The sequence below is a fragment of the Vitis riparia genome, chromosome 18 (assembly GCF_004353265.1).
Source record: "Vitis riparia cultivar Riparia Gloire de Montpellier isolate 1030 chromosome 18, EGFV_Vit.rip_1.0, whole genome shotgun sequence".
NCBI lineage: Eukaryota > Viridiplantae > Streptophyta > Magnoliopsida > Vitales > Vitaceae > Vitis > Vitis riparia.
Genome location: NC_048448.1, coordinates 11,575,503 through 11,601,428, shown reverse-complemented (window position 1 = coordinate 11,601,428; position 25,926 = coordinate 11,575,503). Strand labels below are relative to the sequence as shown.

General features: G+C 37.6%; 4 protein-coding genes across 4 annotated transcripts; 2 read left to right on the top strand and 2 right to left on the bottom strand.

The window, feature by feature from the left end:
- The first annotated feature begins 4,558 nt into the window (after nt 1-4,558).
- LOC117907723 (protein WALLS ARE THIN 1) lies at nt 4,559-7,496 on the top strand. Its single transcript, XM_034821366.1, has 6 exons — nt 4,559-4,859; nt 4,963-5,025; nt 5,133-5,249; nt 5,363-5,768; nt 6,501-6,652; nt 6,946-7,496. The coding sequence occupies exons 1-6, from the start codon at nt 4,639-4,641 to the stop codon at nt 7,136-7,138; spliced, it is 1,152 nt and encodes a 383-aa protein (XP_034677257.1). The 5' UTR covers nt 4,559-4,638; the 3' UTR covers nt 7,139-7,496.
- Nucleotides 7,497-10,113: 2,617 nt separating this feature from the next.
- LOC117907769 (protein NRT1/ PTR FAMILY 8.1-like) lies at nt 10,114-12,755 on the bottom strand. Its single transcript, XM_034821417.1, has 5 exons — nt 12,668-12,755; nt 12,485-12,593; nt 12,173-12,390; nt 11,250-11,809; nt 10,114-11,093 (listed from the first exon to the last, which is right to left on the bottom strand). Exons 1-5 carry the CDS (start codon nt 12,704-12,706, stop codon nt 10,274-10,276), a joined length of 1,746 nt encoding a protein of 581 aa, XP_034677308.1. The 5' UTR covers nt 12,707-12,755; the 3' UTR covers nt 10,114-10,273.
- Nucleotides 12,756-14,856: 2,101 nt separating this feature from the next.
- Nucleotides 14,857-17,366, bottom strand: LOC117907677 (protein NRT1/ PTR FAMILY 8.2-like). The gene is made up of 5 exons (XM_034821302.1): nt 17,261-17,366; nt 17,076-17,184; nt 16,759-16,976; nt 16,023-16,582; nt 14,857-15,880 (listed from the first exon to the last, which is right to left on the bottom strand). Exons 1-5 carry the CDS (start codon nt 17,342-17,344, stop codon nt 14,989-14,991), a joined length of 1,863 nt encoding a protein of 620 aa, XP_034677193.1. The 5' UTR covers nt 17,345-17,366; the 3' UTR covers nt 14,857-14,988.
- A 3,297-nt stretch (nt 17,367-20,663) lies between these two features.
- Nucleotides 20,664-25,867, top strand: LOC117906743 (purple acid phosphatase 2-like). Its single transcript, XM_034819915.1, has 9 exons — nt 20,664-20,776; nt 20,880-21,777; nt 22,253-22,453; nt 22,557-22,668; nt 22,988-23,217; nt 23,461-23,599; nt 24,098-24,318; nt 25,248-25,369; nt 25,486-25,867. The coding sequence occupies exons 2-9, from the start codon at nt 21,598-21,600 to the stop codon at nt 25,682-25,684; spliced, it is 1,404 nt and encodes a 467-aa protein (XP_034675806.1). The 5' UTR covers nt 20,664-20,776; nt 20,880-21,597; the 3' UTR covers nt 25,685-25,867.
- The last annotated feature ends 59 nt before the right edge of the window (nt 25,868-25,926 follow it).

Genomic DNA, 25,926 nt, shown 5'->3' with positions numbered 1-25,926 from the left:
AGTTTGCTACAACAATCTGATGGCCTTCACAATTCAAAGTCTGTTGGTTTTGTTGCGTTCAAGAGCTTTGAGAACTGTTCTTGTCAGTCTGTTAGTGTCACCTGTGCAGGTCCAAATTCTCTTTTTATCACTTCTGCTTTCTCTGCTAGAAGCCGAGTATTAAGAAAAGAAACATGAATCAGTAATAATTATAGTGTTATAGTAATGATGTTGATATGAAATGGATATAAAATTAATAGTACTCTTTTGGTTATATTGGGTTGTCATTTATGCTCTATTTGTTTGTGGGGGCTTATCTTCATTTAAACTCTTGGGAGAAACGCATGATTACTTGCTTTGCTTGAACAATTCTTTCCATGGCCTTGCATTGCATGCCTCTTAAAACTGAATGTTAAAATGAGTCCGCTGATTTTATCATGGATCAACCACTGTTTAAGGAAAAAAGAAGAATGTTAACTGGGTGGAAGTGGAACAATGTCTTCACGTACACGACACAATGTGTTATTAATTTTAAAATCATACAAATGTTGCAGGATTTATCAGTTTTTGCTGTAAGTAAAGCATCATATTTTGATGTCTGATTTAGGGAGATTTCTCCAAATTGTAATCAAGTTCTGATAGAAAAAAGTTAAAAAGAGGAGTATGAAAGAGGCATTCACATCACAACATAGTCAATGTGAATGGCGATGCCATCAAGAAAGATTTGCAGTCAAAAAAGAAAGGAACTGATAAGCATGAATAGACATTGATGATGTTAATCTAAATGCTTTTTTCTTAAACTAATACACACCCAAATTGTGGAATTACATGAACCTATCTCATCAGATTAGGCCTCTTAACAAAACATTTGAAACTATTTTCACCAAACATCTATGTCATCGCTCTCAAGTCTCTTGTGTAGTGTCTGTGGTGGGTGGAATCACTTTATGTGCCAAAGGAGCCAAACAGAAGGAATAAAGAGTCAGTAGTGCGGTTATCCACTAGCAAGTAAAACCCGGAAAAGGCCAGCCCACATAAAGCTAGGAGGATCTTCCCAAAGAAGGGATCTGGTTTTGGTACTAAATCTCTTCCATGTACTATAGCTGTTGATTTGGTTTTCATGACTCTTTACGAACAGGGCTCCTTGAGGAAGCAAAAACTCAATGAAAATGGCCAAACCTAACCTTACCCTACTCACACTTCCTACTTATCTAGTGTTAGTGTGTTACACCATATTTTGGATTTTTGTAATTAGAGTCTTCCCCGTGTAATTCTACTTTGTGAAATTGATTTCTACTGTACGACTATGCTGTAAAATAACTTGAGATGCTAGATTGGTGGACCAATCTCTCAGCATCATGCAGATTCATCCATTTTGACCACTTGATATGTTCTATAAAATTGCTTGGACGTAACTACCTTGAAATTAAAGAAGAAAGCACACCATGATGAAGGGTGTACACGCTGTTGGTCCATAGCAGGGGGCAGCGATGATTGTAACGATTAAAAATCTTTTCCATGGAGGAGATTCTTCTCTTCGATGTGATTCATCCAAAAATAAGATGGCTTGCTCCAGTTGATTTTCTCTCTTTCTTTAGGTTTTTCTGGGGTGGGTGGAGAAAAGGCAGAATGGACGACAATAATGTTGGCCACCTAATGCAGATGCAAATTATGGTCCATTTAGTGTTTGAAAAATGCAACCTCCGGAAATCATATAAGAAAAAAAAAAAGTTAAGGTATTTGTCAAAGCAGAAAAAAAAAAAAAGTTAAGGTATTTGTCAAAGCAGAACAGTGCATGTCCTTCTGCGATAATAATGCAGTAGTGACCGGATTCTCTGGTGAATAAGCTGGACATTTGAGCTGCTCTATTCAGTTTTTGCAGCCTCAATTCTTTTAGGTCATGTATCTCCATCATGCTACAATCACACTGACCTGGGCACATTCATTTCCTAGTAATATTTGCTGGGGATTGAGGGTATATCTTTCAGCAAATTTTGTAACCGGTAAATGTCCTTTGTGATGTGGTCCATTCAAGCAATGACCCACAGGAATCAATTGAGTGGCACTAGTCAATCTAGTGATACATTTTAACATATCCGATAGGAGGCAGATCGCAACTGAGCCTTAAGTCTCAACTAGAGCGGAAGCGTATCGGGGGACCAGAGCGTTATACTTAAGACCTTTCACTCTTAATGGTTAGTTTCATAACCAGCAATGAGGGCGACGTCTCACGGGCAACCAACGTGATTGAAGCTGCTTTGCTTCGCCTGGATTAAAGAGTAGGCATGCTAAAGAAACACATCGTTATTGTTGTCTGGAGTATTTTGAACATTGTGTTCAATCGTGGCTAACAAAAATTTTCCTAGTGCATTGAACAGTTCTCATTCCCCGTGGCCATGTCAACCTCCATACATTCATAATCATTGATGTTTAGCTGCTTAATCCCCTTATTAATGATCATAAGTAAAAATGCATTAAGAGTACTATTTTGCATTGATTTTACCCTTTTTAATATAAAAAGTGTTTTGGAAAAAAAATAACAAATGTTTGTTAAAATTGAGAAAATACTTTAAAATAAAAAATAAAAAAAATTATTTATAGTATTTTTAATAAAAATCCTTCAAATAAAATCACGGTCAAAGACACTCTGAACCACCACCCGTCGCAGGGAATTCTCACAACCACCTATTAACTTTTGGGTTGCATATCTCGCCTTTAATATCCTAAGTTGAACGAGACCCATGTGAGAGGAAGTACCATTGATTTATTTGAGGTGAAGTAATAGGCAGTGGTAGTGGTATACCTACGAGGGCCTCACCCCAGCTGTCAACATGGTGCGTGCCGTTGATGCACATGAGTTGTTGGTGGTGATAGTCTGATGGAAGGGGGGAGGCTTTAATTCCATGGCTCCCTGAACCTATAGAAGATATTTTGATATATTCCCTTCCCTGATTTTGTTGGCAGAAGGAATGGAAGTTCACTGCATCTCTTTTTGAATTGAGGGCACCTCTGCTTTCCGCTCTAAAATCCAAAAGATACAAAGTTGTCCCAAATAAAAATTCCATGAATCCTCTTTAATTCATATCCCTCTTTTCAAAAAAGATGACTGCAATTATCAACAAACCCATATGCATGCTTTTTCAAATAAAAAGGAGAAAGTGTGAACCCGAGTCAAACGGGTCGACTCGGGGGGTCTGGGTGTTAAAGATTCTCTCGTGCACACCATATCTGTTCTAGCTGTCAGGCATGTACTTGTGTGACCCAAAAGAGGATGAAGTTATACAGACGATACTCAAGATTACAACCTGGAATAGTCAGGATGGATTCCGACCGGTTCATGCAGGCCGGGTCAGACGAGTTTCTTCTCGACCCAGCTTCTTTTTTAAAAAAAAAAAAAATTTTCAAAATTATTTTTCTTATAAAGCATGGCTGTCAGATGGAAGCACTTTTATAGATCAAAAGGCTAATATATATTCTTCCTTGGGCAGGCCTTTCTCTTTTGAAAATTTTAGAATGATGGTGGTCTCAATTGAGGGGGGGCAGGATGTCTCTTAAAGCAAAGGACCTGGTACCAGAACGCAACCCACAATAGAGCATACTTTGGGAGTGGGAGCCTTAGTGGAAACACTTCATTAGGTTCCTTAAGAGGATGATCAAGCTAGAGAAAGAGACCCTTTAATTTAATTGATTAAGATGAGCTAACAATAATAAAGACTACTTCATCTTAACTACCCACAAAGAAACATTAAAGAAAGTAATGAAAAGATGGATTCCTCTTGTTGGCTGCTACTTTTATGTTATGGTCCTCCCTACCATTAAAAGCGGTACATTTTTTTTCTTTTCTACAATCAAGGGTGCCCTGGATTTCATCCATCCTATGATCTTAATAATGGGATTAGTGGGTTCCTTTGGTTTTCCCAATATAATTTTTAAAACTGAATATGATCTTTAATAATATGATGATCGATTTTTAAATGAATGGTTGAGATTGATTGGAATGGGGCATTGCTGAGCGAGTATGTTTATACAAGTATTGTATTATAAAGTTGAGGGAGAAAAAGATATCATACAAATATATAATAGTGTGATTACAGTATACAATAATAAAGGTGTCTAGAAAGATGCACAAAATATTTAGTTTAGTAGTGTGGGTGAGTGACTCAGGTGGGGGGGTGGTGGGGTTGTTGGCTTTCATGGGCGATGAGGACGCATGGAGTACCCACCACCCCTCGTGCGCGCTATCTATCAATGGCGGCTCAGCCCCTGCCCCTCCTCAATTATAATCATTAATGGCATGGTGCCAAAACAGAAGCTGTTAATAAATAAAAATCTTCTCTCCTCTCTCCTCACTCCCCTCTCTCCTTCTCTCTCAAGATAGTCGTATAGTGCGATGCGGGTTGTCTTGTCAGCGAGGGAGGGGGGCTGTAAGGGATGAAGAATGTGGGAGACAACCAAAAACATTTTGAAGGCTACTAACAGTTGACAAAACGTCTTTTTAGGGCCCTTGTGGGGTACACTCTCAATGCATACTCTGTTGCCTCTCATTCTCTTCACCTGTATTTATATCCCCCGCTCTTCACCCTTGCCCCTCCACAGCATCAGCGTTCATCGCTTTTCTTCTTCCCCTCTTGATTTCTTTCTGTCGTGTTGTCTGCTTCAATGGCGGATACTGGCTCAACTTCTTCGAGGAGAATGTGGTGTTCAGTGCCTGAACGAGTCCAGCTGCACTTGGCCATGTTGGCCTTGCAGTTTGGCTATGCCGGATTTCATGTAGTCTCCAGAGCTGCCCTCAACATGGGCATAAGCAAACTCGTGTTTCCAGTTTATAGGAACATTATCGCTTTGCTTCTGCTAGCCCCCTTTGCTTATTTTTTAGAGAAGTACGCACTTAACTACTAGCTTAGCACATTTTCTTCTCTTCTTTTATATTCTCTAATATTAGCCCGTTACCATAACTTGTCCTTTCCATTCTTCTTTGACCAGGAAGGAGCGACCAGCACTCACTCTTTCTTTTGTCGTCCAGTTCTTCCTCCTCGCACTAGTTGGGTATGATTTAACCACTAAATATAAAAGATTCATCAATACAACAAATATTGAAAAGATTCACCACGAAAGTACTCATTCTTTTGTATATTCTTTAACGTGCGTGACAGAATAACAGCAAACCAAGGATTCTACTTGTTGGGTTTGGACAATACGTCACCCACCTTTGCATCAGCGATACAAAACTCCGTCCCTGCCATTACCTTTCTCATGGCAGCCGTACTTCGGCAAGTTCTTACTCTCATGAAAACTAGTTAAATGAGCATAATACTTGTTAATTAAAGGTCTCCACTCATGCATGCCTCCTACATGTTTTTATTCTTCTTATTTTGATTTTCAGCATAGAGCAAGTGCGATTGAATAGAAAGGACGGTCTTGCCAAGGTGCTCGGAACCATCCTCTGTGTTGCTGGAGCTTCGGTTATTACTTTATATAAGGGTCCGACCATATACAGCCCATCTACACGGCCAGACAACACACCCCCACTGTTTCTTTCACTAGGAGATGCAAAGGGCAAAAACTGGACTCTTGGCTGCGTCTATCTCATTGGCCATTGCTTGTCTTGGTCCGCTTGGCTCGTCTTGCAGGCCCCAGTTTTGAAGAAGTACCCGGCTCGCCTCTCTGTTACCTCTTATACCTGCTTCTTTGGCCTTATTCAGTTTTTGATTATAGCTCTTGTTATTGAGAGAAACTCTCAAGCATGGCTTATTCACTCTGGCGCAGAACTCTTCAGCGTCTTCTATGCGGTGAGTGACTCAATAAACTTCGTTCTTATTCACCGAGTCCCGAGGTAGACTCGCAGATCACAGTGTCACACAACATGATAAAAAGGCACCCAACTCATAGTTTCTCCAGAAAAGAGAACCAGTTGAGTTAATAACATAACCTTTTGGAAAAAGGCGAGTGCACCCCTCTTTGAGTTCAGTTGTGGCTTGCTGGGGTTTTGGAATTCGGACTGAATTTAACTGCAGAGTCAGGAACTGGAGGGATATCAATCCCATAAATCCAGCCACTTTCTAAAGCCTGGATACCAGTCAAAGCAGTGACATGAGTAATGATATATTCACGCACAATCAGAGATCGTGGTGACACGTCACAATCTTTGGTTTAAAAACCAACAGAAAACCCTTAGAACATAGCAATGAAGCTTCTTCATCTTCATTTGCGCATGTTATCCGCATCCTCCTCCTGTCCTATAAAGAAAATGGCTTATCAGAGCCATATACTTTTGGGAGCTGTTAAAAGGTAAGTTTGTCGTCCTACGGCAAAGGAGCCAGTGGCCTTTGGGTCTAGAACCCGGCCACCACCACCACCATCTTCTTAAGATGGTGGATCATAAGTCATTTCTCCTTTTTTTTTTTCGCTTTTCTCTTCATGAATATTATAATGCTATTATGCAAAAGTAGTCATACAAACGATTTAATTTTTGTGGGCTTAATTGGGGTTTTGAAAGTGAAATGTTGATGGGAAAATTGCAGGGAGTGGTGGCATCAGGGATCGCATTCGCTGTGCAGATATGGTGCATTGACAGGGGTGGCCCGGTGTTCGTGGCGGTGTACCAACCTGTTCAGACTCTGGTTGTCGCCATTATGGCTTCCGTGGCTTTAGGCGAAGAGTTCTATTTGGGAGGGTGGGTCCCTATAATTCCAATCTCTTTCATCAATCACTTCTCACTCTCAGTGCTTCCTCCACCTCTCTCCCCATCTCTCTCCATGATCATCTTTGTTTCCTTCTCATTCCAAAACCCCTTCACTCATGCATTCATGGAACCCCACATGTTTCTCCCCAACCGCAAGATTAAATTTAATCACAATCGTATGTGAAGGGTTTAGTAGAAATAACTGAACTGTGGGGGTATTAGTACAAAATATTGTTTTTTGATTTGAAGCTCATGGAAGGCCTTTTTCTGGGTGGCATGTACAGGATCATTGGAGCAGTGTTGATTATATCAGGACTCTACTTCGTGCTCTGGGGCAAAAGCGAAGAGAAGAAGTTTGCCGCCAAGGAGAAGGTCGCGATCCCCTCCACAGCGGAGCACGGAAACGTCAGGACATCAAGCCACATCAAGTCCTCCCTTACTCAGCCACTTCTCCCTCCGTCAACCGAGAGTGTTTGACCAGCAAACCCTAACCCTTTTGACTACAGTGCTTTGGTTGGACAACACCCTACTACTTTATTTATATCGGAAAAGCTTGTGTGTACGAAATCCTTTTGCTTTTCTTCTTCTTCTTCCTTTTTTCTGCTTTGCTTTTTCTTTTCTTTCTTTTTCCAAGAGAGTTTGAGGGGATTGAATATGATGGTGATAGTTACCTCTTGATATGCGCGCCTTGGGCTCTAGAGATCCCATATGCTTTATGTGTTAATCAATGGTTTGATTTTCTAAAGGAAAAAGAATTGCACCTTGTGAAGCTAATGCTGAAGATCATTATCATTGTGGCATGGGAATGAAGGACCCGCACAACAGTTTCTCTTTCTATTTATTATTAAAGATGGTGCAAATTTTGATTTTCATACGATATCATAGCGACACTCATTTACAATGATTCCAGAGGCAACACCAAATCCTCCAAATTTCTCACTCTTTCGATTTTGTTTAATCATGATGTATGTCAAAAAAATAAAAAATAAAAATAACCAAGCATATTATTAACTGGGACATCAACTGGAAGGCCTAAGGGGTCCAACTTCAGGACGCATTGGGTTCTAGCATGATCAGCTGTGTGGGAACCAGGTGAAATTTAAAGACATAAAAGACCAAAGCCTCAATGAGAAAGCTAAATTTCAAAATGGAAAAGTAGTGCAATGTAACTGCAACTCCTGGATATTCATGTCTTCCATGGAGTATTTGAGGCTTGCTGGGTTTCTCACACTCAAGTGGAAGGGCAGTTCTCACTGTTCCTTAAGGAAAGAACCAAAGTTGAGATAACATTTTTCACTTTTGTCCCCCAAAAGCACACAGTGTTCAAACAAGCCTGAGCTTAACTAAGGAGTGGTTGGGAAAAATTTAACAAGAAATGCCCGTGAAAATGGTAGATTAAATCACATCACCTTTCACCTATCAACGCGTGCTTCTTCAATATTCCTGTAAAATTCTTGACCCAATTTAGAACTTAACATTAAAGGACCACAGAAGAAGTACAGTACAGCTAAAGTTTTCCCCTTTCATTAATATAATATGGCAAATGTTGCCTTTGAGCATAATGAAATCAAAGTTCGTGTCTAGAAGAGTATGGCTTCAGTTCTTTAACGATCTGGTGATAAAGTATGAAATACCAGAATGATTGCCATCAACCATGGGAGATGGTCAAACGAAAGTCGCAGAGGAAGATGAGGTTGGAGAGTATGGCTCATGACTACTCAACCTAAGAAAGGCTTCTACTGAGTAATTAAACTATAGTTTCGCTAACCAAATAACACTCCATATATGGTAAGTCATTGAGTCATGCAAGTAACCATAACTATTTTAACTTGTCATGATCTCCATGGATTATTCTGTGTAAATTCTAGGTTTCTTCCAGAACAAGTAACTTGTGGGTACCAAGGAAAAAGGAATCATAGACACCTAGTTGGACTGTACTGTTCCATGATTGACCAGGTGACTGCTTGGTCCGCTGCCTGAAATCATGGAATCATACTGTAAGATCAGGATTCAAGAGAAGACGGAAAGCTTTAAGATCTCGCCAGTTAGTGTTTACGACATGACCTTTAGAAATCCCAATAAAATCTTGTGGCAGGGACCATTTGATGATCCGCAAAACAGCAACCTGCAAAACTATCTTTCTTTGAGTTCAATTCCTAAAGGTAAAACTTGAAAAAGCCATGATTTCAGCTGGCTGTAGGCAAAAGATGATGTAGACGAAATGAGCCCACATTTTTGTTTGGTTCCTCTACGTCTCTAGAAAGTGTCTTAATCAAGTTCTTAAATTTATGCCTAAAAGCACTGTCTAACTTTTATGTAAGATTAAGACAGCATTTAACAGATCCCGAGAGATGGCATTATTAAAGAGTCATAATTATTTGGATCCATAATCACCATATTACTGCCTTTTGTTAAAGCATTTTCTTTACAGCATGCTTTCCCTTTAATGATGTCAACTGTTACATTTTTTTTTTTCCTTATAGTAGCATTTGGTCAATTGATCGCCGATTTGCTGGACGTCGGAACAAGGGTTTGTCCCAAAGGACAGCCTCAGCAACTAGCTGTCCAAAGTTATCAATTGTTGGCGATCTCACCTACCCTGAAAGTCAAAAGGATCACCTATTGTCTCCCATTTCGAAATTTCAATTATATTTTTCATCACTTTTTGTTTTGTTTTTGTTTTTTTCTTAAAGGCTGTAATTCATTTAACAGTAATTATTTTGTCTTTTACATGCTTTATGATGGCAGTCCGTAAGGTCGCTTGAGAATTGAGTTTACTTTTTCACTGTTAATTATATATTCATGGTTAGAGCCACACATTCAGGACTCTTTGAACCTCCTGGGGCATGATCGATAGTCTGGGTAAAGGCCATGGTCAGGCCCATTTGAAATTCCACTAAAGCCCATATGTGCCTGAATTTGAGCCTAGATTGCTTTTGAAATGGGTCAAGTTATTCTGATTACTGGGGGCTTAATTAACCCAACCCACAAAACAATGTAACTGGTCACGTATGGACGCAATTAATTACTATCATAAACTGACTTTAGTGATCCACTCTTTCTCATATAGATGTCTCATCCATTTTAAATCTAATAGGTCTTGACGGTTTTAAAAGCGTCTATATAGTTAAAAAGAGTCCATTGTATATATAAAAATAATTTATGTGTGATATTAATAGTATAATTGTGTTCCACGTGATTATTGGGTCATTTAGAGTGCCTACTGAAAGTCCCTTACGAGGGTTAAGGATCAATTTTGATAACTTTTACACCCTACATCAATTAAAGAAAAGAGTTCCTAACTAACACTTTTCATGTAACAAGGCCTTTTCAATTATATAGATGTATTTAAAGCCGTCCAAAGCGGAAATGAGTTGTATAGGAATAAATTAAGTAATAAATTTCTACCAAATAGATAAATGGTATATATAAATGTTTAGTGGCTATATTATTAAAAAAAATTTGCAACAATTGATGATGTCAAACATATTTGACGATTGCAATATGTCAGTAATGGGCATTGGACAATTTGCCAAATAAACAACCATGAGGAGATAAGATAAATTGTGATTTCAGAAGATCTTACCTTACGGTTTCAGAATCCTCTCTTTCTCAACCATGAACGGCTACATCTCTCACACTCCACTTTTCACTACCTTTGCCCTTATAACGCCGAGCAATCCATAAATATATCAAGAAATTAACTCCATTGATCCCCGCCAGTATCCAGTAGAAATAGTCCAGCCGGCTTTGGTTAATATCATTCCTCAGCCACCCTTTTTCTTCCCCGCCAGTTGTGCCTTCGATGATCTCAACGATGGCACTGCTCAACCAGCTTCCTATCCCAATCTCACTCAGAAAAATTGCGCTGCTAATGCTTCGAGTCCCGTCGGTGGCTTCATCGTAGAAGAACTCAAGTTGTCCGACGTACGTAAAAACTTCAGCGCTCCCCATGAGGAAGTACTGTGGAAGCAGCCAGAACACGCTCACCGTTAATGGTTTAGAATGGTCACGCCGTCTCTTTTCTACCAAGGCAGCAGAGGCCATAGCAATTATGGACACGAATAGGCCGACGCCCATTCGTTGTAGTGATGTGATGCCTCTACGGTGCCCAGTATAGCGGCGGAGAATGGGAACGATCCATTTTTCGTAGATGGGGACAAGGATGAGGCCGGTAATGGCGCTAAACACGGGAATGGAACCAGCTGGAATGACGAAACTGGGGCCAAGTTTTCTGTCCATGATGAGGGCCTGGCTGATGAAGAAGGTGGAGAGTTGGGCGAATGAAATGGAGAGGGCTATGGTGGAGGCCCAGACTGGTAGGACTCTGAGTAAAGATTTGAATTCTTCAACTTGGGTGACTGTGCATAGCCTCCAACGGTTCTTTGTGATGGCTTCAGCGTCTGTTATAACTGCTGCTTTGTCCAAAAAGCTGAAAAATCAACATAATAACAAATGACATATTTATGAGCAACCATTTTACAGATACCCATTTTTTACCTAACTGCGGCCAATCCAGGAGGATGAATGCCGGTGGCTGTGCTATAGTTTTGGTTGAGATTCTAATGGGGTCCAACATAACACCAACCTGTATTGTGCGGTATGAGGGAGCTTTACGGCGCCGAAGATATCTGACTCTTTAGTGCTGACTTCATATAGATCATCTTCACGTCCCACTTCAACCCCTCTAGAGTGGTTCCTGACTGAAGCCACAATGACCTGAAGGAACCTTGTAAAGGCACTTCCCATCGGCCTTTGGTAACGATAATACCTCATACCAGCGACCAAGATTATGATGGAACAAAACATGGTAGCCGTTGGAACTCCGAAACCCCAACTCCAGCTTTTCTCCACTTGAATGTAGACCAAGAGAGTGATACCGAAGAGTGCACCAATGTTGATGGCGAAGAAGAACCAATTGAAGAATGCATATTTCTTGTGGACTTCATTTTCATCTGCCTCGTCAAATTGATCAGCCCCGAAAGAGGAGACGCATGGCTTGATACCACCGGTCCCAAGGGCTATGAGGGCTAAGGCGCAACTGAGAAAGACTGTTTGGCCATAGGATGCCGGTTTGCATGGTTGCTTGGTGCATGGAGATGGATGTAGGCTGTCTATGGAGGCTGAGAGTGTTAACAACACCATTCCCTGTCACAGTCAAAAGTGATGAGTTCCGGACCTATGACATGAAAATTAATTGGCTCTGCCCCATTTTGTCCAACACAATCATGGGCTAGGAAGATTTTGAGAGAAATTGGGGGTTGTGGTCATTGTTAGGGTGACATGTCATGTGAAAGTTTATGCATTTTGCTAAATAGTTCCATCCAAACAGAATACAAATTTGATGTAAATTTGAGCCATACACTATTATACTCAACCTGAACAAGATATAAATTTGAGCCATACACAATTATACTCGATCTAAACAAAAAAGTATTGAGTTCGGATTGGTTTGTCGCATTATATCTAACTTTTACCGTGCCTAATTATTGATTGTGGATTAATACTTACAACAGCATAAATGGAAGAGAAGATGACGATGGTTCCGAATCGGCCCAAACAAGCATCGGCCAAGAAAGCGCCAAGGATTGTGAGAACATAGGCAGCTCCAATCCAGTCAGTCACGTGAGTAGCAGCTTTCGGAATCGACTGGTGCATCTCAAATACCAAGTAAGACACCATGTTCACCGCAATTGCGAAAAATGCTAACCTCTCCGCCACCTCATTCGCTACAACCCACACCCAAACATCATTTCAATTTTTTAACGCCATATATGCAAGATTTACGAAAAATGAGACCATGACAGAGAAGAGTTTGCAAACCTATGATGAACGGGGACGCCTTCCATCCGCCGGTTGTTCGCTTATCTGCAATTCTCCCCCTAAAGTCGACCCGGCCATTGCTCACCAAGGTTGTCCGAAGGCTTTCTTCCTACAAAATCAATCCCCTCAATGGACGCTAGAAGAAATAAAGTAGTGGAATGTTTGGATATAAAATCACATTACCTTCCCAATATGCCGATCGACTTCCCCAATTTCATCCATGAAGACCTATGCCGGAGACTTGTGAAGTAACTCCAGGCGAAGGTTCGATTTCGACACGTCCGGAAGATTTGTGCTCAAGTATAGTCTTTTTGTCTCTGAAGGAGTTGTGCTCAAGGCATGAATCTCTAAGATGGCATCTACCAAGTATCTTGAAAATCAATTTCTGTAATTTGCGATAAAATATTGTACAACGAGATAGAATTTAGATGGTATTTTCGGGAGCAAGCACAAGACGGTGGGATCTATTTGTACCCCCAACGGAAATATTTTTGTGAACCCTCAAAAAATTTACTTTCTCCTTTTTGTTTCACCTTCTTAGATTCTTGTAATATTTTAGAATATTTGGCCAAAAAAATAAAATTAATTTTTACTTTACAAAATACCCATATACTATTTCTCTATGCTTTTACCATTTTCCCATTTATGTTGCTTTCCCAAATTTTTATTGTTTTCCTATTTTTATATATGTTTAAAAGCAATATATAAAAATAGAAAACAATCATAAATGGGAAAATGGTAAAAGCATAGAGAAATGGTATATGGGTATTTTTTACTTTCCCATTTATGATTGCTTTACCTTTTAAAAAAAAAATAAATCCCAAAATTTGTAATTATAAATAAAAATAAATAAATGCTAAAATCCTTAAAATTTTAATTATAAATAAAAATAAATAAATATTAATTAACTTTTTTTTTCTTTTGAAAAGTTGTTCTAACACAAGTATAAAAATTAGTAGACCATATTTTTATAAGATTTATCATATTCATTTATTTTTTTAAATGTGGGCGACAATTATCATGTTTATCATTCTTAGGGGATTGGTAGTAATTCGATGTCAACCTATACTGCTATACATGATACAAATTAAATGATGTTGAAACACCATTAAAAAAATATATATTTTACTTCATTTAATTAAATATTTTTCATACTTATGATAACAATATTTTAGCCCTAAAGGACATACTCAATTGCTCCTTGTTGAAGTCTATAGTGTTTTAATCTATTCTCATTTTCAAGTTTTAATTATTCTTAAATATTAAAATAAAATTGTGTCTGACAGTGTTTTTATTTAAAATATTTTTAATAGAAGTATATTTTTAAAAGTGTTTTTAGGAAATACTATTATTGATTTATTAATATTATAAGTGATTTTTCATTTTTTTTAAAATTATTTTTTAAAATTTATTAAATATTTAATTTTTTTCTAAAAATATATATTTTTTTGTTAAAAATATTTCCCTCTTAGTTTATTCTTTTTTAATGTCATTAATGAGGAGACCTACCATATATTTTTGCTGCAACAAAATATAAAAAGAAAAAAAAAATCAATTGCGTAAAAGCAGAAAAATCCTCTTGTTGATGGGATGTTCACCATATTTGGTGTCTCGTTAAATAGGAAAGACCACAAAATATATGAAGATTAAATTTAAATCGTTGTCTACTTAAATAGGAAGCCCCACACTAGAAATTAGAATAAAATAAGAGATTATACTACCATGTAAGGCAATAGCCTAACCTCATCCGTAGATTTTATGCGACGTATGGATATGGGCATGCAATAGATTGGAGATTAAATTAGGGACGTACATTAATTTTGGAATGAAATTTCAGAGTAGGACATAATTTTACTATGAGTCATCTGACTGATCATGTTACAAATATTTATGGGAGGTAGGAGAAAAGTGGTAAAAGTAAAATTAGGATAATGCCACTACTCACACCGCCGACACACTAGCTCAGAGAGACACCCACAAATGGAAGAATAACTTCCCTTCTATAACTATTACATGTCAGTGAAGACGAGAGGCAAGGTTGCAAACATGGGCCAGAGAAGATCAAAGCTAGTGAAGGGGGCAACAATGAGAGTCATTTTGTAATAGCGAATAGGTCAGTATTAATCCTTCAAGATTATTATTATTATTTTAACCCCCATTTCCATGCAAAAATGCAAAATAATTTAATACATAAAGTAAAAGAAAAGGCAAGTTGGTTTTTGTGTCTTTTATCAACCCACTATATAAGGTTTATGTTAGGTTGAAATGTCAATGTGTGGAGCTGTAGTATGTTGTAAGGGTTGGGCCGTCCACCCATTAAAGCAGTACGGTGAACTGAGTTCAGAAATTTTAAAATCAGCTTGTTGGTTTCAATATTATAATAAAAATTATTTCTGGCCTGATAGTTATAGTTACCAGGAACAATGTTATGTATATGTAGCAATGCGCATAAGACAATTTGCTCATATATCACACAGTAAAAGAGAAATTAATACACAGATGAATTAATTTTTGTAATCATAGAAGAGCTTACTTCCAAGTTCCCCTTTATCATCCTCTCTTCCAGCTTCACCGCCCAGCTCTGCCATGTGCTCATCTCTTATACTCCCACTTGCACCGCCTTTCCCCTTATAAAGCCCAGCAATCCACAAATATATGAAGAAATTAGCAACATTGATTCCAGTCAATACCCAGTAGAAGTAATCCAGTCGGCTTGTGTTAAGAGTATTCCTCAACCACCCTTTTTCTTCCCCACCAGTTGTGCTTTCGATGATCTTAACGATGGCAGTGCTCAACCAGCTTCCTATCCCAATCTCACTCAGAAACATTGCGCTGCTAAGGCTTCGAGTCCCATCGGTGGCTTCGTCGTAGAAGAACTCAAGTTGCCCCACATACGTGAAGACCTCGGCGCTGCCTATGAGGAAGAACTGGGGAAGCAGCCAGAAGACGCTCATGGTTGATGCCCTAGAATGGTCACGCCGTCTCTTTTCTACCAAGGCGGCAGATGCCAGGGCAAAGATGGAAACGAATAGGCCGATGCCCATTCGTTGCAGAGATGTGATGCCTCTGCGGTGCCCAGTGTGGCGGCGGAGAATGGGAACAATCCACTTCTCGTAGATGGGAACAAGGATGAGTGCGTTCATGGCGCTAAAGACGGGAATGGAGCCGGCTGGGATGACGAAGTCAGGGCCAAGTTTTCTGTCCATGATGTGGGCTTGGCTGATGAAGAAGGTTGAGAGTTGGGCGAACGAAATGGAGAGAGCTATGGTGGAGGCCCACACTGGTAGGATTCTAACGAAGGATTTGAATTCTTCAACTTGGGTGACTGTGCAGAGCCTCCAGCGGCTCTTTGTGTTGGCTTCAGCATCTGTTATAACTGCTGCCTTGTCCAAAAACCTGAAAAATGAAAGCACTACAGTGACAAATGGATTGAATCACAAGCATACATGCATCCCTGAATGAGATCGATCGAGTTTCGTCGAAACTACGACCGATATTCTCTCATAGGTCAACTGTTGAGATCCTAGACAATACAAACCTGTACTGGGCGGTGTGAGCGATCTTTCGATTTCCCAAGATGTCTGACTCTGTAGTTTTGACTTCATAGAGTTCAGCACCATGCCCCGCTTCTACCCCTTTAAAATGGTTCCTCACTGAAGCCACAATAACCTGAAGAAACCTGGTAAAAGCACTACCCATTGGTTTCTGGAAACGATAGTATGGGATGCCAGCAGCTAAGATGATGATGGAACAGAACATCGCTGCCGTGGGGATTCCAAAACCCCAATTCCAGCCTTTCTCTACTTGTATATACACCAATATGGTGATACCAAGGAGCGCCCCCATGTTGATGGCAAAGAAGAACCAATTGAAGAATGAGTATTTCTTCTGCACTTCCTCTCTATCTGCTTCGTCGAATTGATCAGCACCAAAGGACGAGACGCATGGCTTGATACCTCCTGTTCCGAGGGCTATAAGAGCTAGTGCGCCATAAAGGAATGTCGTCTGGCCGCGGGATGCTGGTTCGCAAGGTCGTGTGGGGCATTGAGGTGGACGTAGGCTGTCTATGGAAGCAGAGAGTGTCAACAACACCATTCCCTGAAGCAGTGAAACAAAGCAGACAGAGCATATGAGGGAGAACCATGGTCCAACATGATACTGAGTCTCAGTCCTATGTGGGCTCTCATTCAATGAGATTTTGATTGCAGGTATGTACAGGGAACAGTTTAAGAGACTCAATTTGAGGTTACTGGCTGCTGCTACTTAGCACTTACAACTGTGTAAACAAAGGAGAAGATGATGATGGTTCTGAATCGGCCCAAATAAGCATCAGCTAGGAATGCACCAAGGATTGTGAGAACATAGGCAGCTCCAATCCAATCAGTCACGTGCGTGGCAGCTTTTGGAAGCGACTGGTTCATCTGAAGTACCAAGTACTGCACCATATTCACAGCAATTGCGAAAAACGCTAGCCTCTCTGCCACCTCATTCACTACAACCAACATCCAACATAATTATAAAGAAGGAATAATGGAGGTAAGCTATATTCCGATATCCAAACAAAGCACAAACAGAGAAGAATTTTGGAAACCTATGATAAAGGGTGATGCCTTCCATCCCCCAGTTCTTTGCTTGTCCGCAATTCTCCCTCGTATATCGACGCAACCATTGCTTACCAATGTTGTTGACACCCCTACTTCCTACAAAAATAGCCAACATACGACCCTCAGTAGAATGTTTGGTTGTAAGGAACTTCAATGCTAACAGTAATATTACCTCATTATTTTGCTTGTGGCCTTCCTCAGCCCCATTGAATGAGGCCTTCTGAGGTAAATCTAAGGCAGGTTCCATTCTATCCATGGAAAATGAGTCTCGGTGAGAGTTGTCCTCAATGCAGGAAGCTCTGAGATGGCTTCTTTCAGAGTATGTTAAATCGGATTCCTATATATAAAGGGTTATTCACTTCTTTATGTCTTATTTTAACGTTTGACCAGTATGCTCATGGAAGTTTCTTTTGTCTATTATGATGCGCTGTAAAGTGTTTGTTGCAGGCGGCAGAGAATAATGTGGTTTTATTATCCCAAAGCAGAGGAATCCGTGAAAAAATATTGCCCGATAAGGCAATGTGTAGATAGTACTGATGATGAAATTGCTTTAGAAACGAGAAATGGGTGCAGGAAGTATTCAAACTGCCGTCCTGACAATTTTTGTCAATGGGATACAGGTTGCATGATGAAGGATTCCTCTAGGTTGATTGAGTCAATCTCTACCCGGTCCGTAACACACTACAGGACAGGGAAGAGGGAAGGATTTTTTGAAAAATAATCATTCTTCAGGGCAAAGCTAGCCTCGTACGTGGGGCGAAGGTTCTGCACTAACGACGAAAGGATGGAGGATGGGAAAATGTTGAGAGTTGCGGAGGGTGGTTGATGTCGTATTTGCTATAACCCATTTTTTAAAAATGGTGGTCAATGGCACCTTAATTTTTTTTTTTTTTTTATAAACATTAATCCGTTATTGCAAAAGCATTTTTTAGTTTTTTCATTAATAAGAATAAATTTATCATATCCATGAAAAGAAATTAAGAAAGACTATCATTGGTCTCAAATTCATTCATGAGATGGTTTTGGACTTGATCAAAGTTATTCTAAAAACAACTCAAAATTACTCATGAAAAGAGCATTTTTAGTCTATGCTGTGGGAGCCACAAATTCTCAAGGCAAAGATAACAGCCACATCCCATCCGAACCTAGGGTTCTAAGTCATGAGATAAAAATAGGTTTGTAAAGACTACAAGGTGAATACAAATGTGAGAAAAATGGAAGATACTTGGCAGATCGAGGGAGTACTTGTGGTTCAAGGTGTTGATATAAAAAATAAGGAAATATGGAATATTTTGGGAACCCAATATTTTTATATAGTTTTGTTATTTATAATATTCTTTATGGTATAGTGAAATAATTCTATTTCATTTGTGGATGTAGATATAACTGATCAAACTATGTTAAAACCTTATGTATCTTTGTGTGAATTGTTTTATCTTTGTATTCTTAAGCTAACATTATTTTCATTAAAGTTTTCATTGACACAATAAATTGGTATCGTAACTTGAGTTGAATATCTCTGAAAAAACCAAAAAGAACGAAATACACAAAATGATAAAAAAATGAATTTTAGTTGAAGATGGAGTTGATTATTCTCTTCGTTGGAATGTGATACAAAAAATACATATAGACATAAAATATTGACTTAATGGAATTTGATCCAAGATAAAGATGGTTAGAAAGTGTCCCAAATTCCTAATCCATATAGATTCATTTTGGTAAATACATTGTGTAGAATATTTCTTATATTGATATATTATTATAATATTGGATTTCTTCGTAGAATAAGAAAAATTATTAAAAATATCTATATAAATATTCAGAGCCGGAGCCAAAGATTTTGGTTAGTAGGGGCAAAGTTGAAATATGCATTATATATAAACACTTAGATTTTATGATATTAATAATAATAATAATTCAAAGGAATTTTTAAAAAGGCTAGAAAATTAGTGAGAAATATGATTATAAAATTTTCAATAATTTTATTAATTCTTGTAGCAAAAGAAAAATTTTCAAGGAATTTAATAATTTTCCTAATAAATTTAATTCTTCTATAAATAAGTAAGGCCTTTAAAAAAAAAAATTTCAAAAATGGTTTTTGAAAATTGTACTCCTAAATTTTGTTGAACAAATTAAAGTCTTGTTTTAGATTCTAAAATGTTGTTAACTTGTTTTTTTTTTTTTTTATGTATTTAAATATGTTTTAAAAATAACTTCTATATATATAATTTATTTTTAATCATTATCCATATTTGTATAGTTGTATACTTATATTTTAAAATAATTCTAAAAAATAAGTGAAAACAACCAAAAACAACTAAAAGATGTTATTTGAAACACCTTATTTTCTTGTTACCAAATATATTTTCCTTTTTTTTTTTTGTTTAAAGAACAAAAAAGTATTTTAATTTTTTTTTACCAAACGGGATTAAGCATTTAATAAAATGTCAAATTCAAAATTACCCAAAAATTTATAATAAAATTTAAATTTTACATATGATGAAGGAATGAAAAATAAATAATATGTATGCATGGCAAAAATTAAATTAAATTTTAAAATTTCAAAATTAAATATATCTTTTTTGGATTACAAAGTCTTCTTATTATTATTAGTTTTTAAAATCTGATTATTATTATTATTATTATTATTATTATTATTATTTATTTTGATAAATTTTAGTAAAATTATACATGTGTAACATAACAATATATGTGAACATATATATAAGTAAATCAATTTTAAAGTAGAACCCAAAAGAAAGGGGAAAAAAATAGACAAAACCATTTTTAGGGCAAATTAAAAGTGAAAAAATTAGAAGTAGAAAGCCAACATAAGATTTTGGGACAGACATTCAAATAAAAAGGTTGTAGTTCAATGTAAGGATGACAACTAGGCACATAAAGATGACAATAAGATAAGTTTTTATTTTTAACTTTTTTTACATAAAAAAAATTATTTTTCATAAAAATAAATTATAAATATTTATAATGTTTATTTATTTGTAAATTGTATTTATTTTAATAGTTATTAAAATTCTAAAAGTAAAAAATTTGAAATTTTTTTAAAAAATTAAGAAAAAAATAATTTAAGGGTCGGAATAGGATGGATATAAGAATTTCCAAATGCAACTTTTGATTGGGATGTTCTGTTTTAATTTTCTTCCTGGACATATCCATATAGCCAAACACATCAAATTTGGAGTTATTTTAGAAACCACTGTATATCTAGATTTTATTTTTTTAAAAAAAATATAATAATTATTTAGTGCAAAAATCTATTTTTCCCTTCGCAGATAGAGACGTCTACCGTTGGAATCATCTATTTTCATGGAGTCATAGAATGGTCCCGGACTCGAAAGTGCTACTCGTTGCATCTCATTCACAGATACGCTGAGGCGACACGAGTCACAAGGTGATAAGTAGAAGTCGATGAAAATGAGATCAACAACATTACAATGGCCTTTGCGTGTGAAGCATCAAAACCCTAGACCCACTCCCCCTGATATTTTTTTTTTAATTAAGCTCCGATAAATGGTAGATAAAGACGCGACCCCCTTGCGTACAATATTAAAATTGACAGATTATCTGCCAGGCAGTGGGGCGTTCTCGCACGTTCGGCTCAGCATAAATCGGGAAAGCTGATCATGCTGGATTTTTATCCAAACCATACAATCTTTTTCTCGAATAGGTAAGCTGCAGAACATTTTTTTTTAGTTCGATGATTTCTTCGACTTGATATAACGCAAAAATTGTTAGATAAAGTAGTTGATTAACTGTCTTTTTCGTATCAGAGACTTGAAGAACCGAGCTTGATCAGGAATTCTTACGATGGGTCGTATCTTCTGGTCTTTTTGATGGAGATCAACCCACATAACGTGTGGCCCTGTGGGCACTCAGTTTTGTATTTAAGAGGGATGGTTCATAGACCACCAAAGGACCAGGAGCATAGTGTCATGGGTGATAATATAATTCGGACTTTCATAATATCTTGCTCCAATGATTTGTGCAGGGAAGAAGATTTTCCTTATGAAAATGATTTAAGTGGTGCATATTCGTATCAAAAACTGAATATTCCATTAGGCTTTATTATGCGAACTAATAGTCTGATAGAGTTTGACAGTTTGACTGGCTGTTGGATCTTACTTCCTAGTTATCAACACTGGAAATGTATAATTTGTGAATCCTCGTCTGGTTTTACTATTGTTCATCTTCTGACAAATGGGTGGACCAGTTTGATATGTACAGATGAGTTGTTGGATGATATAAATGCTCTACGAAATCATCTTGTGCCTTCACTGAGATGGTTATATGGTGTCTCTTCATTTGCTTGGAGTGGTGTAGCCAAAGGGGTCTACCGCAAATGTAAGTGAAAACCCAGTACGTATATTCGGATCAAAAACGAATATTCATCCTGCGTTCGGCATATAAAGCTTTCGGAGCTGGGATTTTACAATTCTGTGGAGGGTTGATATTTGGAGGCTGGATTAAATATTGAATTGAGAGAAGGAGATGGGAATTGGATGGAACTATGCTGGTTTTGTTCTTCTTGTGGTTTTTCTCTTGCATGCTGGAGACTTTTGTGATGGTGGGGTGACAAGTAGTTTTGTTAGAACAAAAAACATATCTGCTGATATGCCATTAGACAGCGATGTGTTCCAAGTGCCTCCTGGTTATAATGCTCCTCAACAGGTGTGTTTTCGGTGCCATGAATTTGTTTCAAAATTATGTTTTCTTATCATTTGATTTTGGACATGGTTGATCTTAAACTGCAGAAACACTTTAGGCACGACCCCTAATTCAAAAAATAAATAAATAAACAAAGAAAATGAAAGCTAGACTGTTCTGATTTCAAAAGAAACAAGAAGCTGAAATTGAAGGCAAGTTGTTGTTTGTTTGTTTCTCCTCTCTCATCTCTCCCTACCTTTTTTAGTTTGTAATGGAACTAGGCCCTGCATTGCTAGAGGTTAACAAAAATTTTGAGATTAAAAGCTTTAATATGTTTTTCACTAACCAACAGAGCTTCAAGGTTTTTTTTGGTCATGTTTGCTGTGTTTTTCACTTTCATAACCTCACTGGTATGCCGCAGTTTGTAATTTTTATGGTTTTACTCTTTGATGCGGTAGATGTATGCTTGTTTTCTGACTTCTTAATGTTGCTTTTGAAGGTTCACATAACACAAGGGGATTATGAGGGGAATGCCGTGCTTGTGTCTTGGACCACTCCAGATGAGCCAGGTTCAAGTACCGTTCTTTACTGGGCTGAAAATAGCAAGACCAAGAGTCATGCCAAGGGCATTGTTCTTACCTACAAGTACTTCAATTACACTTCTGGATACATACATCACTGCACCATCAAGAACTTGACGGTGTGTGCAGATTGTCATCTTACAGCCTTAATATATTTTCACATGATCAATTTAATTTCATAGTTTGCAGTTTTTAGTTAAAAATAAATAAATTAATTTGCAGTTTGACACAAAATATTACTATGAGGTTGGAATTGGGAATTCTACACGACAATTCTGGTTCGTAACTCCTCCCAGAGCTGGCCCTGATGTTCCCTACACTTTTGGTCTCATAGGTATTTTTTTTTCCCATAAATTTGTTGTATATGCATATTTGATATGATCATTGTAGTTTGTGACTGTATTTTGCTTTCAAATAAAGGTAGTTCATGGTTATACAAACTCTTCCCATTTTGGATTTACTAAAATCATTATTTGGATACAACTTTGGTCCTAAAATGCCATCAGATATGCTAGATTGCAGAATTTAACCAGGCAAATGCATGTTTTCCAAGAGAATTTTACAATTACACACTCTTTCATTTGAACACATGTGCACTATATTTGTGTTTTATGACCTTACCATGATCTCATTCTATGTGGCATTGTGAGCAGGGGATCTTGGTCAAACTTACCATTCAAATAGAACACTTACTCACTATGAGTTAAGCCCAATTAAAGGACAGACAGTATTGTATGTTGGGGACCTGTCATATGCTGATGACTATCCATTCCATGACAACGTCAGATGGGATACATGGGGAAGATTTACAGAGAGAAGTGCTGCTTATCAACCTTGGATTTGGACTGCAGGAAATCACGAAATAGATTTTGCTCCTGATCTTGTAAGCATTGTGTCTCCCATTCCCTATTGTTAAGCAGTATTTCTTTTTTCTGTCATTTCTTTTCTGTGCTTTTGACTTGAAAGCTTTTCTAATTGTGAGCTTGGTGCTTTCGGATTGTCTTCAATCAACAAGCTTTACCATGGTTCTGATTTGAACTCCCATGTCAATTATAAAATATATGCTTGCAAGAGTCCAGCCATGATTATACCTTTCAAATTTACCAAATCTTGGTGATTTTTGCAGGGTGAATCCAAGCCATTTAAGCCTTATACAAACCGTTACCATGTGCCATTTATAGCATCAGCTAGTACATCTCCATTATGGTACTCAATCAAGAGAGCTTCAGCATATATCATTGTCATGTCATCTTACTCTGCATATGGTAAGAATTTGTAGATTTCAATTGTCTGCCTTACATGGTATAAATCACATGGCAAGGAAAGTAGTTAGTGCACCAGAATGTGCATGAAATGAGATACAATTCTGAAGTGGTTTGTGTGTTATAAATGTCAAAGCAGCAAGACAGTCATGATGATTGAGATTAGTGATCACAATCATATTTGCTACTGCTACATGTCAAGGGAAGTGCTCCATGTGAAGCACTAACTAGAAGATTTTTTTGTGGTGCTTAATGACTCGTTTTGATTGGAAAGATGCTGTTGGGAATTAAATAATATTTTAGTAACTTGAATATGTTATGGATCGCACTCTTTAGCAAATTAGCTTTGGGAAAAATGTTTCTTGCCGAACATCAACGCATCAGAGTCCATAAGTCAAAAGCACATGTAGGAAGCTGTAGAAACATTACTTGCTTGTTTATTGTGGTTAACATGAAAGTATGAAAATATGCTGAAAATCTACTTGATTCTTTTACTTGCAGACAAATACACTCCTCAATACAAATGGCTTGCAAATGAGCTACTCAAAGTGAACAGGACTGAAACACCATGGCTTATTGTTCTTATTCATTGTCCAATATATAATAGCTACATACATCATTATATGGAAGGGGAAACCATGAGAGTGATGTATGAGGCATGGTTTGTGGAATACAAAGTTGATGTTGTCTTTGCTGGTCATGTTCATGCCTACGAACGATCGGTAAGTGTGTATTCTCTTGGAAACTAACTTTGTTGGATTCAAAGCAAGAGTTTCTTTGGTTAATATAAAATTTTGAACCTTAATCTCTAGTTTCTCTAATGGATCTAAATGTTAGTGTCTTATTAGCTTTTGAAGTTCATATTCACTTCTCTCTAATGATCCAGCCATCCAGGTTCATAGTTCTTGTTGTCTACTCTGTCTTCCTCTCTCTCCTCTATGTTGCCCTTCTCTACAGGGACTGGGGACTGGTCAGGAATGCTTATTTTCTGTATTTCTAGCCATGCTAAAAACATGATCCACAGATGATATTAGCATTTGGCAACCCCATGTGCTTCCTAGTTGAAAATTATATGTCGAGTTTCTGGGCTCCAAATAATAGATTTGACTTACAGCTCTATTTAGTGGCTTAAGTTTGGGTTTATAGGTTAGTCCTGTCTTGCTTGAGCATTTTACTGCTTTTACATAGTTCTCTGCACATCTTTGGGGATAGAAGTGAGAATTCTCCTAACATTCTTCAACTAACCAAAATACCTTTCCATAATCTTAAATTCATAATTCCATAGCTATACACTTGTCATTGTCCTTGAAGCAGCTTCCTAGACTGTCTTAGCAATTTTTCAACAAGCACATTATCCTATATGTTCATCATTTTGCCTTGAAGCAGCTTCATAACACTACCCTGTGCTGGGTGAACATTGCATTTTTATTTTTTTGCAAAAGGGTTTTCAACTGAGGTTTGAACCGCAAATTGTACGGACAAACTGTGATTTTGTTAATGAGGCAATCTAGTTCAAGCATTAACCTTCCATGAGAAAATGACTTCTGTTGAAACACAAGGAGCCCAAGTGTTTTGAGTTGCTCGAAACAATATATAATCATATACTCATAGTACTATTATTTATTTATATCCAAATGATTTTGCATCTCAGGATCGCATATCCAACATTGCTTACGATATCGTAAATGGGAACTGCACTCCCATACCTAACGAATCTGCTCCTGTTTACATAACCATTGGAGATGGAGGAAATCAGGAAGGATTGGCGACTGGGTACCACCTATTAGTCCTTGTTGCTTTTATCTACTCCACTAGTTGAAACCATGATATAAATTCTCTAATTTTGAGGTATTGAAATTTCCAACTGCTAACTGGCTCTTATTTTGCAGCATGACAGAGCCGCAGCCAAGCTACTCAGCTTATCGTGAAGCCAGTTTTGGTCATGGCATTCTGGATATTAAAAACAGAACCCATGCTTATTTTGGTTGGAATCGTAATCAGGACGCATATGCTGTAGAAGCTGATTCAGTATGGCTTCAAAACAGATACTGGACCTCTTTAGAAGAATCCTCTATAGCGTCATCATGATCAAGAACAAGTCAGTTAACTCATATGGAAAATTCTTGCTTCCATCTCAAATCAAATGTTCACTGTCCCATTTGGTATCTTCCCATTGTATCTGCAATTCCTCAAATGTCTCTTGCATTCATTCTAAAGAAAGGAAGAATTTTGTATGGGTTCAATCTAGTGAATATATCGGCCAATTCTGAACTCCACTACAGAGGAAAAAAAATCAATGTGGGCCGAAGTCCAAATCATCATTTCTACAC

Coding starts and splice junctions, on each gene's coding strand:
- LOC117907723 (XM_034821366.1), top strand. CDS start 4,639: ATGGCGGATACTGGCTCAACTTCTTCGAGGAGAATGTGGTGTTCAGTG. Junction 4,860..4,962: donor TTTGCTTATTTTTTAGAGAA/GTACGCACTTAA, acceptor TTCTTTGACCAG/GAAGGAGCGACCAGCACTCA. Junction 5,769..6,500: donor TCTTCAGCGTCTTCTATGCG/GTGAGTGACTCA, acceptor GGAAAATTGCAG/GGAGTGGTGGCATCAGGGAT.
- LOC117907769 (XM_034821417.1), bottom strand. CDS start 12,706: ATGGATGAAATTGGGGAAGTCGATCGGCATATTGGGAAG. Junction 12,594..12,667: donor TCGATCGGCATATTGGGAAG/GTAATGTGATTT, acceptor TTGATTTTGTAG/GAAGAAAGCCTTCGGACAAC. Junction 11,810..12,172: donor TCTCTTCCATTTATGCTGTT/GTAAGTATTAAT, acceptor TGACTGTGACAG/GGAATGGTGTTGTTAACACT.
- LOC117907677 (XM_034821302.1), bottom strand. CDS start 17,344: ATGGATAGAATGGAACCTGCCTTAGATTTACCTCAGAAGGCCTCATTC. Junction 16,583..16,758: donor TCTCCTTTGTTTACACAGTT/GTAAGTGCTAAG, acceptor TCACTGCTTCAG/GGAATGGTGTTGTTGACACT. Junction 15,881..16,022: donor GCTCACACCGCCCAGTACAG/GTTTGTATTGTC, acceptor TTCATTTTTCAG/GTTTTTGGACAAGGCAGCAG.
- LOC117906743 (XM_034819915.1), top strand. CDS start 21,598: ATGGGAATTGGATGGAACTATGCTGGTTTTGTTCTTCTTGTGGTTTTT. Junction 22,669..22,987: donor CTACACTTTTGGTCTCATAG/GTATTTTTTTTT, acceptor CATTGTGAGCAG/GGGATCTTGGTCAAACTTAC. Junction 24,319..25,247: donor TTCATGCCTACGAACGATCG/GTAAGTGTGTAT, acceptor TTTGCATCTCAG/GATCGCATATCCAACATTGC.